General features: G+C 39.7%; 1 protein-coding gene across 2 annotated transcripts in view; it reads left to right on the top strand.

The window, feature by feature from the left end:
* Positions 1–13498, top strand: part of SLC27A2 (solute carrier family 27 member 2) — a 53694-nt gene that overhangs the window by 14181 nt on the left and 26015 nt on the right. Inside the window, exons 2-4 of one of the 2 annotated variants that reach the window (XM_081506166.1) lie at positions 1163–1372; positions 4985–5143; positions 12308–12432. In XM_081506166.1, coding sequence (XP_081362292.1) covers positions 1163–1372; positions 4985–5143; positions 12308–12432 — 494 coding nt within the window. The remainder of the gene's footprint in view (positions 1–1162; positions 1373–4984; positions 5144–12307; positions 12433–13498) is intronic. The other variant, XM_081506167.1, reaches the window with a different exon arrangement.

Genomic DNA, 13498 nt, shown 5'->3' with positions numbered 1-13498 from the left:
AATTTAAAATGGCACAAAAATTCAAGTAACAAACCTGAAATGTGGTTTGCACGTTACATCAAAGACTTTAAAAATTTTTACCTTGATCCCTATAAAAGCTACATTTGTGTGTAGCTCAGCACTCACACACTCACATAGCTGAAACTCAAAAAAAAAAAAAAAGGGTACTTACCTCTTCCTATGTGTGATATATTTTCTATTTTATTTTTTAGAATAATCGTCACTTTAAATGATTTCAACAATCCGCTGCTGTATTGTGACTCAGAGTTTGAAAAACATGCTAATCAGTCCTTTTTTTTCTTAGGTTGGATAATGTGCTTATGAAATTTGGAGCTTATGTCTCAGATCAGCTGAACCTTCCTAGTAGAACTACTTGTTGCTGATATTTTAAAAATGTGTTACATAAAGTTAGCTTCTATTATCCTTTCAGTAGCATGGTTCCCTTCTTTTCATTTCTCTTTTTCCTTAAAATTTTCTTTTTTAAAATTTCTGCTCCTGTGGGGCATACATTAGGAATAACTAAATTCATTTCTGGAGTGTTTGAGATATATATATCAGGTATGCATATAAGTCATACACATATTATCTTGGTTTTTACCCTTATGTCCATTTTGTTTGCACTTGCCATGTAATGTACAGATTTCAATCATCTGTCACTTTTTAAACCATCAAAACCCAGCCTTCCCTTAAATATTGGGATCTTGTGATACTTTCCGGAGAAGGCAATGGCACCCCACTCCAGTACTCTTGCCTGGAAAATCTCATGGACGGAGGAGCCTGGTAGGCTACAGTCCATGGGGTCGCTAGGAGTCGGACACGACTGAGCGACTTCACTTTCACTTTTCCCTTTCGTGCACTAGAGAAGGAAACGGCAACCCACTCCAGTATTCTTGCCTGGAGAATCCCAGGAACGGCGGAGCCTGGTGGGCTTCCGTCTATGGGGTCGCACAGAGTCGGACACGACTGAAGCGACTTAGCAGTAGCAGTGATACTTTCAGATGTGGTAAATTCCATGTTAAAAATGCATAACTATAAACATTACTGTGTCTACATGTTTTAACAACGCTTAGTGGAAACAAAATCACTACAAAATTTATTGCACTAATAGAGCTTGAATGGACTGATTTAGTTTGTTTGGTTTTTTTTCTCTTATTAAATTAAGAACTACAAGCCGCTGTTGAAGAGGTGCTGCCAAGCTTGAAGAAAGATGATGTGGCTGTCTATTATGTGAGCAGAACTTCTAACACAGATGGGGTCAGCTCTCTCTTAGACAAAGTGGATGAAGTGTCAAGTGAACCTGTCCCAGAATCCTGGAGGTCGGAAGTTACCTTTTCCACTCCTGCTTTATATATTTATACTTCCGGAACCACAGGTAAAAAATAAAGAGAGGATTCTCAAAGCTATGGACCTATCCTGAAAGAGTTAAATGTTGGGTTAGATTTTTAAATGCTCTCTTTCTTTGGCAAAGCTTATCAGATAACTAATACTTCAGGGGATTTAGCTTGTTGCCCATGGGAAGTACGATATTATTCCATAGCATATGAAACCATTTGGGTTTCTCTAAAGTACGCATACTTCCCCCAGTTGGTGTATAGAACAGGTAGAAAGGTTAACCAAGAACTACAAAAATAATTATGGTGATGATAAGATTTGGCACTGAATAGGTTGTTAGGATTTTTTTCAAAATGATTGTTGCTTTTTTATTAAGATTTGGCACTGAACAGGTTTTGGAATTTTTTTAATGATCGCTACATTTTGATTATACTCTATCCAGCATCCATACATAATGTATAACCAATTATAAGTGGACCACCACATAAGACTATAGAACAATAATGGGGTTATATTTGTACAAACATTTTGACCACTATCTTTCTATGCAACAATGACTTGAAGCTGTTTGCTTCTGTGGTTCCCTGGCTCTTAGCTCAGGGCCTAAAATGGTGTATTTCATCAAATCTAGGATGTCTTACACCTTCGGTGTAAGCTGTACTATTATTTTACATAAGCTGCTAAGAGAAAACACTGCCAATTATCAGTATTACTGGAACACTGCTACGTGGAACAGGCAACATTAAAGGTAGGATGTGCTAGGTGCTCTTCTAGGAGCTCTGTGGCATTTGTTCATACATTTCTCCCACCACTCTTAAGACAGGTACTACTCTTATTCCTGTTTTACAGATTCAGAAACTGATGCCTAGAGAGTATAAGAACTTCCCAAGATAGGAAGTAGCAGTGTCAGGCTTCACTTGGCTAGGCTGACTCCACAGTTCATACAGCTGACCTCTCTGCCAGAATCCCTCCTAGTCCATCCATCTGATAGCTGTTTGGTGTCTGCCTACTCTAGGCTAGGGGAAATGTTACCAAAATGTAATCATATGAAGACTGAGAGATATATTTAGGAAAGGACAGGAAGCTAGCCCCAGCATCCTAATTATTCTTAATAATATTGGGCAGTTGAATATGTGAGTCATTTGGTCAACTCGAGCAGATACTTCTAGCATGCATTCTCCTTGTAAAATAATCAGACATTAGAGATAAGAGTTACTTTGAGCCTTATGAGGAGGGGTGGCTTGGAATGACCTATTAAAGCTAATGTCCAGAGCATAATAGCTGTCATTCTTTTATTTGTCAAAAGTTCTTATTTGCCGTGTCAACAGAGTGGTAGGATGGCATAGTTTAACCAGATGCCTCCACTATATCCAGAACCACCTCAATATATGGGACTTACACCCTTATTTTTAATAGAATGGTAAAAGTAAACTGTAAACTTTGATTTAGGAAGTAATTGAGGTAAAACAAGCCCCTAACTAGTGACTGGGAGTTCTAGTCTTACTACTAAATAGATAAGTACAGAGGTTTTTTGCAATTGCAGGTTTTGCCATGAAGTATAAAACCCATTTTACGGGAAAAAGAGCATAAGCACTCTTTCATCCAATCCTATAATTCAGAATTTAGGTTTAGTTGGAATATAATTGGGTTGATGTTTATTTTACCTTTCTTCTTATCTCTGAATAAAATATCTGCCAAGTTACTCGTATAAACATTAATAAAAAGAATTCATTTAAGCAATCAGAGAACAAAACGTTTTCCCTGTTGCTCAGAGGCGGTCATTAGCACAAAATTATATAATAGTTACCAAATATTATGTCTTCATTAATACAAAAGTTTAAATTAGGAAGTTTTCTGAAAGTGCTTAAAGCCAGCAAAAGATGTGTGTTTCTTTTTTAAAAAACATAATTCCGAGTTTTTACCATCTGGATAATTTTTTTCCCAAGGTGAACACAATTGATTTGTTGATGCTTTCTTCTGTTTCTCATTATTAGCATAGAATGGAGCATTAATACTAGTGGCATCAAAGACCATGAATTGTGAACTGTGTTGATAATGATAGTAGTTTGCCAGTCATACTGCTTTGCCTTATAACAAATTGCTTTTATTCAGGCAATACTATCAAATATTGAAACATCTTAATCTAAACAGAATTGCCTTTCTCTTCACAAAACGAATTGACCCACTCAGGTCTTAAACTCTATACCCATCCCCTTTGCAATGACTTCATGCCCTCCCCAACTAAACTGACTCCCATGGGCAATGATTTAAGCATACTCTTTCAATTGAGTCTTATAAAAAAACTTACATAAATTATAGTTAAGAAAATATAAATGTATTTAGTGTACTAAAAATACACTGAGATACCATTTTTTCACCTTTCAGATTGGCAAAAATTCAAACATTTGAAAGGACACCTTGGAAGGGCTATGAGGAAACAGGTGCACTCATGTATTACTGATGGGGGAGTCAATGGGGACAGCCCTAATAACTGGCAAAGCAGCAGCGTCTATCAAAATTACAAGGTCTGATACCTTTTGGCCCAGCAGTCTCACATGAGCAAATTTATCCTACAGATGGAGCATCATTAACAGTGTGAAGTGCCATGTGGACCAGGTTTTTCCCTGCAGCATCATTTGAAATTGCAAAATAGTGTAAATAAACTATAATACACACACACAAAGGACTATATGCAGAGAGAATAAATGGATGAAAAAATAAGGGAAATTTCTACATACAAATATGGACTTAAAAATACTTTGTTAAGTGAAGGAGGGAAGTGCAGAATAGTATGCTTTTTTTTTCAATTGGGGGAAAGGGCAAGAACATATGAGCAAATGAGCCTATATTTACATTAAAAACTCTAGAAGAGTACGTAAGAAATTCATAGAAGTGGCTATGAAGGAAAGAGATAGGATGGATAGGCTATGTATTCTCTCTGAGTCTCAGTCTTCTCATCTGTGAACTAGAGAATATAATTCTACTTGTATCATTAATTATGGGAATTGAGTGAAAATTTGACAATACAGTTGACCCTTGAACAATACGAGGGTCCACACAGCAGAAGATCTACATATAACTTATAGAAGGCCCTCCATATAGGTTCTTCTGCATCTGCGATTTTTCATCCATGGATTCAACCTACCATGGGTGTGTTTACCACTGAAAAAAATCCTCATATAAGTGGCCCCAAGCAGTTCAAACCCCTGTCATCCAAGGATACTTAGAAAGATGGTAGACCCAAAGCAGAAATTCAATAGACATTCATTCATTTTTCCTCGTCTTACTACTCTAATAACCAGCTAACTCAGGGGTCAGCAAACTATAGCCTGTGGGTCACAAACCACACCACCACCAGTTTTGTAAATAAAGTTTTATGTCCACAGGGCCAAGTTCATTACTTTTTGTGTTTAGCTGCTTTCAGCTATAATAGCAGAGTTGAGTTGTTGCAATAGAGACTTATGACCCTGCAAAGCCTAAAACGTTTACTGTCTGGTCCTTTACAGAAAAAACTGTGAACTTCTGGTCTCACCAAATGCAATCCTCTAATCACTAGATGATGAATCTTCCTAAGACACATCTCTCTCCCAGACCGTGTGTCTGTGAATAACCACTCTTGATTCACTCATGCTCCTCTTATGCCTTTACGCAGGTCTCCCAAAAGCTGCAAAGATCAATCATCATCGCATTTGGTATGGAACTGGATTTGCTTTTGCTTGCAAGATCACAGAGGATGACGTAATCTATACCCCCCTACCCTTGTACCACAGTGCTGCACTTTTGATTGGCTTACATGGATGTATCGTGACTGGTAAGCTTTTCCTCTCAACAGGGTATTGAAGCCCAGTACACATTCAATGTGCTCATAAGGAAAAGTAATACAAAATTTGCTATTTTCCTGTGTGCTAGGAATAGTGTTTAATTCCATGTTAATAGTGAAGTTGTTTGGCTTATACCTAGTAAACATCTAAAAGAATTTATAGGGGATTCCATGATGGTCCATTGGTTAGGACTCCACATTTTCATTGATGAAGGCCAGAGTTCAATTCCTGATCAGGGAACTAAGATCCCACAAGCCCCAAGGCCAAATAAATAAATAAAAAGAATTTCTATTTTCTCATGCCTGCATGTCTTTTAATATAATGCTTTCATTGTTCAGCATATCAAAGAGCAAGCTTCTTTTAAATCTTTTAGGTCTTTATACAGGTTAAGACACTTGATCCTTCAATTCCACAAATAATTCTCTTATGTTATTTCTGTCTTCTTGATCTCCATTAGCACCTGGTTTAAACTTCTCATTCAGTTGGCCCATTCTACTTTATTCTTCTCTCCTCTCACAGGCTCTCAGCTCTGGTCAGAATACTTAGATTTCCCCATCTCTTCTCTTTCCTTCTGAAACTTTACATTTAATTAGAATTGCCATTCTTACTACTGTCAGCAGGATTTTTGCCCCTTGTGTACATAAAGTCTCAGTCCAATGTCCACCTCTTTCAGGAGACCACCTCTAACTTTCCAACTAAACTAAAAAGTTTAACTTTTTCTCCCATGTGACATTTTAAATAATTATATATGTATATATAGTAACATATGCATATATTAATCATATACAAACAAATACACATGATTGCCCAAGCCTCTGCTGCTTTTCCTCATCAGCTTACTCATTGGCTATAAAACACTTAATCCAACATCAATACCAGCCTCCAAATCAGCAAGGAATGCCTGGGTCTGATCATACTGTTGAGCCTTTCAAAAACAGAATCACTCTGAAGCCCTCCTGGGGATAAATCAATCACTCATACATCTACTTAAGCACAGTAGATAAATGCTAAAAAGGAAAATACAGTATTTTTTTAATTTCTCCTAAAACACTTGATTTTGCATGTTTAGGAGTAGAAATAAACTAATAACATGAAAAATATCTGTGATATTTTTATTTTACTTTACAACTTTTCATGCTTATGTTAGGTTGGATATGATAGGTACATTGTTTTTATCCATGGTATTAGTTTTCTATTGCCACTGTAACAAATGACCCAAACGTTGTGGTTTAAAACAACACAGGTTTGTTCTCTCCCTTTTTTGAAAGTCCGAAGTCCAAAAGTCAAGATGTCAGCAAGGCTACACTCCTTCTGGAAGCTTGTAGGGAAGAGTCCATTTTCTTGCCTTTCCTAGCTCCTGGAGGCTGCTCAACTTATTTGGCTTGTGGCCCCTTTTTCATCTTCAAAGCATTTCACTCCAGTCTTTTGTTTTTGTCATGCTTTCTCCTTCTACCCTTGACCTTCTTGACTTCCTCTTATAAGCACCCTTGTGATTACATTGGTCTCTCCCAATCAGTTCAGTTCAGTCGCTCACTAGTGTCCAAATCTTTGCGACCCCATGGACTGCAGCATGCCAGGTCTCACTGTCCATCACAAAATCCCAGAGTTTACTCAAACACATGTCCATTGAGTCCGTGATGCCATCTAACCATCTCATCCTCTGTCATCCCTTCTCATCCCACCTTCAATCATTCCCAGCATCAGGGTCTTTTCAAATGAGTCACCTCTTCTCATCAGGTAGCCAAAGTATTGCAGTTTCAGCTTCAGCATCAGTCCTTCCGATGAATATTTAGGACTGATTTCCTTTAGGATGGACTGGTTGGATCTCCTTGCAGTCCAAGGGACTCTGAAAAGGCTTCTCCAACACCACAGTTCAAAAGCATCAATTCTTCGTTGCTCAGCTTTCTTTATACTCCAACTCTCACATCCATCCATGACTACTGGAAAAACCATAGCTTTGACTAGATGGACCTTTGCTGGCAAAGTAATGTCTCTGCTTTTTAATATGCTGTCTAGGTTGGTCATAACTTTTCTTCCAAGGAGTAAGCGTCTTTTAATTTCATGGTTGCAGTCACCATCTAGAGTGATTTTGGAGCCCAAATAAATAAAGCCTGTCACTATTTCCACTGTTTCCGCATCTATTTGCCATGAAGAGACGGGACCGGATGCCATGATCTTTGTTTTCTGAATATTGAGCTTTAAGCGAACTTTTTCACTCTCCTCTTTCACTTTCATCAAAAGGCTCTTTAGTTCCTCTTCCCTTTCTGCCATAAGGGTGGTGTCATCTGCATATATAAGGTTATTGAGATTTCTCCCGACAATCTTGATTCCAGCTTGTGCTTCATCCAGCCCAGTGTTTCTCATGATGTACTCTGCGTATAAGTTAAATAAGCAGGGTAACAATATACAGCCTTGACGTACTCCTTTTCCTATTTGGAACCAGTCTGTTGTTCCATGTCCAGTTCTACTGTTGCTTCCTGAGCTGCATACAGATTTCTCAGGAGGCAGGTCAGATGGTCTTGTATTCCCATCGCTTGAAGAATTTCCCACAGTTTGTTGTGATCCTACAGTCAAAGGCTTTGGCATAGTCAATAAAGCAGAAATAGATGTTTTTCTGGAACTTTCTTGCTTTTTTGATGATCCAGTGGATGTTGGCAATTTGATCGCTGGTTCCTATGCCTTTTCTAAATCCAGCTTGAACAACTGGAAGTTCATGGTTCACATACTGTTGAAGCCTGGTGTGGAGAATTTTGAGCATTACTTTGCTAGCGTGTGTGATGAGTGCAATTGTGCAGTAGTTTGAGTATTATTTGGCATTGCCTTTCTTTGGGATTGGAATGAAAACTGACTTTTTCCAGTTCTGTGGCCACTGCTGAGTTTTCCAAATTTTCTGGCATATTGAGTGCAGCAGAAATGGTACAGACCTAACAGAAGCAGAAGATATTAAGAAGAGGTGGCAAGAATACACAGAACTGTACAAAAAACATCTTCATGACCCAGATAATCACAATGGTGTAATCACTCACGTAGAGCCAGACATCCTGGAATGTGAAGTCAAGTGGGCCTTAGAAAGCATCACTACAAACAAAGCTAGTGGAGGTGATGGAATTCCAGTTGAGCTATTTCAAATCCTGAAAGATGATGCTGTAAAAGTGCTGCACTCAATATGCTAGCAAATCTGGAAAACTCAGCAGTGGCCACAGGACTGGAAAAGGTCAGTTTTCATTCCAATCCCAAAGAAAGGCAATGCAAATGAATACTCAAACTACCGTACAATTGTACTCATCTCACATGCTAGTAAACTAATGCTCCAAATTCTCCAAGCCAGGCTTCAGCAATACGTGAACCGTGAACTTCCAGATGTTCAAGCTGGTTTTAGAAAAGGCAGAGGAACCAGAGATCAAATTGCCAACCTCCACTGGATCATCAAAAAAGCAAGAAATTTCCAGAAAAACATCTATTTCTGCTTTATTGACTATGCCAAAGCCTTTGACTGTGTAGATCAAAATAAACTGTGGAAAATTCTTAAAGACATGGTAATACCAGACCACCTGACTTGTCTCTTAAGAAACCTGTATGCAGGTCAGGAAGCAACAGTTAGAACTGGACATGAAACAACAGACTGGTTCCAAATAGGAAAAGGAGTACGTCAAGGCTGTATATTGTCACCCTGCTTATTTAACTTATAGGCAGAGTACATCATGAGAAATGTGGGGCTGGAATAAGCACAAGCTGCAATCAAGATTGCTGGGAGAAATATCAATAACCTCAGATATGCAGATGACACCACCCTTATGGCAGAAAGGGAAGAGGAACTAAAAAGCCTCTTGATGAAAGATAAAGAGGAGAGTGAAAAAGTTGGCTTAAAGCTCAACATTCAGAAAACTAAGATCATGGCATCTGCTCCCATCACTTCATGGAAATAGATGGGGAAACAGTGTCAGACTATTTTTTTGGGCTCCAAAATCACTGCAGATGGTGATTGCAACCATGAAATTAAAAGACGCTTAGTTTTGGAAGGAAAGTTATGACAAACCTAGATAGCATATTAAAAAGCAGAGACATTAGTTTGTCAACAAAGGTCCATCTAGTCAAGGCTATGGTTTTTCAAGTAGTCATGTATGGATGTGAGAGTTGGACTGTGAAGAAAGCTGAGCACCGAAGCATTGATGCTTTTGAACTGTGATGTTACAGAAGACTCTTGAGAGTCCCTTGGACTGCAAGGAGATCCAACCAGTCCATCTTAAAGGAGATCAGTCCTGGGTGTTCACTGGAAGGACTGATGTTGAAGCTGAAACTCCAATACTTTGGCTACCTGATGAGAAGAGTTGACTCATTGGAAAAGACCCTGATGCTGGGAAGGATTGGGGGCAGGAGGAGAAGGGGATGACAGAGGATGAGATGGCTGGATGGCATCACCGACTCGATAGACATGACTTTGATTAAACTCCAGAGTTGGTGATGGAGAGGGAGACCTGGCGTGCTGTGATTCATAGGGTCTCAAAGAGTCAGACTCGATTGAGCGACTGAACTGAGTGCAGCAGTTTCACAGCATCATCTTTTAGGATTTGAAATAGCTCAAATAGAATTCCATCACCTCCACTAGCTTTGTTCGTAGTGATGCTTCCTAAGGCACATTTGACTTCACACTCCAGGATGTCTGGCTCTAGGTGAGTGATCACACCATCGTGATTATCTGTGTTGTGAAGATCTTTTTTGTATAGTTCTTCTGTATATTCTTGCCACCTCTTCTTAACATCTTCTGCTTCTTTTAGGTCCATACTGTTTCTGTCCTTGATTATGCCCATCTTTGCATGAAATGTTCCCTTGCTATCTCTAATTTTCTTGAAGAGATCTCTAGTCCTTCCCATTCTATTGCTTTCCTCTATTTCTTTGCATTGATCACTGAGGAAGGCTTTCTTATCTCTCCTTGCTATTCTTTGGAACTCTGCATTCAGATGGGTATATCTTTCCTTTTCTCCTTTGCCTTTCACTTCTCTCCTTTTCTCAGCTATTTGTAAGGCCTCCTCAGACAACCATTTTGCCTTTTTGCTTTTCTTTTTCTTGGGGATGGTCTTGATCCCTGCCTCCTGTACAATGTCACAAACCTCTGTCCATAGTTCTTCAGGCACTCTGTCTATCAGATCTAATCCCTTGAATCTATTTCTCACTTCCACTGTATAATCGTAAGGTATCTGATTTCGGTCATACCTGAAAGTTCCAGTGGTTTTCCCTACTTTCTTCAATTTAAGTCTGAATTTGGCAATAAGGAGTTCATGGTCTGAGCCACAGACCATTTATGGTCTTATTTTTGCTGACTGTATAGAGCTTCTCCATCTTTGGCTGCAAAGAATATAATCAATCTGATTTCGGTACTGACCATCTGGTGATGTCCATGTGTAGAGTCTTCTCTTGTATTGTTGGAAGAGTGTGTTTGCTATGACCAGTGCATTCTCTTGGCAAAACTCTATTAGCCTTTGCCCTGCTTCATTCTGTATCCAAGGCCAATTTTGCCTGTTACTCCAGGTATCTCTTGACTTGCTACTTTTGCATTCCAGGCCCCTATAATGAAAGGGACATGTTTTTTGGGTGTTAGTTCTAGAAGATCAGGTAGGTCTTCATAGAACCATTCAACTTTAGCTTCTTCAGCATTACTGGTTGCAGCATAGACTTGGATTACTGTGATACTGAATGGTTTGCCTTGGAAACGGACAGAGATCATTCTGTTGTTTTTGATATTGCATACAAGTACTGCATTTCGGACTCTTTTGTTGACTATGATGGCTACTCCATTTCTTCTAAAGGATTCCTGCCCACAGTAATAGATATGATGGTCATCTGAGTTAAATTCACTCATTCCAGTCCATTTTAGTTCACTGATTCCTAAAATGTTGATGTTCACTCTTGCCATCTCCTGTCTGACCACTTCCAATTTGCCTTGATTCATTGACCTAACATTCTAGGTTCCATAGAATATTGTTCTTTACACATCAGACTTTACTTCCATCACCAGTCACATCCACAACTGGGTGTTTTTGTTGCTTTGGCTCCATCTCTTCATTCTTTCTGGAATCACTTCTCCACTGATCTCTAGTAGCATATTGGGCACCTTCCAACCTGGGGAGTTCATCTTTCAGTGTCCTTTCTTTTTGACTTTTCATACTGTTCATGGGGCTCTCAAGGCAAGCATACTGAAGTGGTTTGCCATTCCGTTCTCCAGTGGACCATGTTTTGTCAGAACTCTCCTCCGTGACCCGTCCATCTTGGGTGGCCCTACCTGGCATGGCTCCTAGTTTCATTGAGTCAGACAAGGCTGTGGTCGATGTGATCAGATTGGTTAGTTTTCTGTGATTGTGGTTTTCAGTCTGTCTGCCCTCCAATGGAGAAGAATAAGCTCCCCTTTTCAAGATCCTTAATTTAATCACATCTACATAGTCCCTTTTGTCATGTAAGGTGGCATATTCACGGGTTCTAGAGATTAGGATGTGGATGTCTTTGGGAACCATTATTCTGTCTGTATCACTGACCATAGAAGAATATCTCCTGCTTGCTCAAGACTTTGGCTCTCCATCAACTAATAAATTAAGTCTGTTTCCTCCACCTGAGACTTACAAACTCTCCAGGATTACAACCCTAGCTGCTTCTCCAGGTTCATCTCCTTTGACCCACTCACCTTTCACCACTCTGGTCACAGACCAACTGAATTTTGGCCATCCCCCAACCTTCTGGACTGTCCTGTCTTAATGTTCATATTTTTTCCTCTGCCAGGAATTCTCTCATTTTCCTCCATATTCATTTCTCAAGACCTAATTTCAAATCCTACCTTTTTTAAAATATGTCTTTCTCAGCCCTTGCCCAAGAAAAATTAATCTACCTCCCCCCAACACACACACACCCTTAGGGCTTCACTGAACTGTGTTTATTTACTGCAAGTTGACTTTTACTAGAAAACCTTATGTCTTCTCCCCCCACTATATTGTAATCTCCTATTGAATAAAACCATGTCTTATTCTTTTTTTTTTGCATTGAATATAGTTGGTCCCTCATACTTGTTTATGAATGTAATTCACATTTAAATTTCAAAACTGAAAAATATAACTTGGGACTTTTTTGGTAACATTCCTTTATTGGTACCTCCTATTCCTTCTCGCTAGGTGCTACTCTTGTTTTGCGGACCAAATTTTCAGCCAGCCAGTTTTGGGATGACTGCAGAAAATATAACATCACTGTCATTCAGTATATTGGTGAACTGCTTCGATATTTATGCAACTGTCCTCAGGTAACACTTCCTATGTTTCATTATCTTTTTGAAATGCTTAAGATGGGAATTCAAGTCACTTTGGATCATGTTAGGTTTCAACTGCTTCTTATATATCAGTTTTCAGTTTATACTATAGTTTTTCATTATAAAGTTCTTGGCACCCCACCTACCCTAGGGAATTTGTTGGTTAGTGTGTTAGTGGCTCAGTCATGTTCAACGCTTTGCAACTCCAAGGACTATAGCCTGTCGGGCACCTCTGTCCATGGAATTCTCCAGGCAAGAATACTGGAGTGGGTAGCCATTCCCTTATTCAGTGGATCTTCCAGATCCAGAGATCAAACCCGGGTCTCCTACATTTCAGGCAGATTCTTTACTGTCTGAGCCACCAGGAAAGCAATTACTTGGTCACAATCATTGTAACAGGGCTTCCCAGGCAGCTCAGTGGTAAAGAATTTGCCTGCCAAGCAGGAGGCACAGGTTTGATCCCTGGGTCTGGAAGACTCCTGGAGAAGGGAATGGCAACCCACTCCAGTGTTCTTGCCTGGAGAATTCCATGGACAGAGCAGCCTGACAGTCTACAGTCCCTGAGGTCACAAAAGTCAGATATGACTGAGCATGCAGACAAAGCAAAGTTGCTATGATAACATTATTCCCCACCTTTGTACCTGCTCTCATACCTTACCCTCTACCCAGCATATCCTCTGCTTCCTTCTCTACTTATTTAAACCCTGCTGCTGCTGCGGCGCTTCAGTCGTGTCCAACTCTGTGTGACCCCATAGACGGAAGCCCACCAGGCTCTGCTGTCCCTGGGATTCACCAGGCAAGAACACTGGAGTGGGTTGCCATTTCCTTCTCCAATGCATGAAAGTGAAAAGTGAAAGTGAAGTCGCTCAGTCGTGTCCGACTCTTCGCGACCCCATGGACTGCAGCCTACCAGGCTCTTCTGTCCATGGGATTTTCCAGGCAAGAGTACTGAACCCTACTCACTGTCAAAGCCCAGCTTCAGTGATACCTCACATGTTAAACCTATGTGAGTCACCCAAACAGAAGTCATTGCTTCCTTCCTGTACCTCATTTGTTTTCT

Source organism: Giraffa tippelskirchi, chromosome 7 (genome assembly GCF_054371585.1).
Source record: "Giraffa tippelskirchi isolate mGirTip1 chromosome 7, T2T-mGirTip1v1.2.pri, whole genome shotgun sequence".
Lineage (NCBI taxonomy): Eukaryota > Metazoa > Chordata > Mammalia > Artiodactyla > Giraffidae > Giraffa > Giraffa tippelskirchi.
Note: the sequence above shows the minus strand (reverse complement) of the source record. Positions and strands in the feature narration are given on the sequence as shown.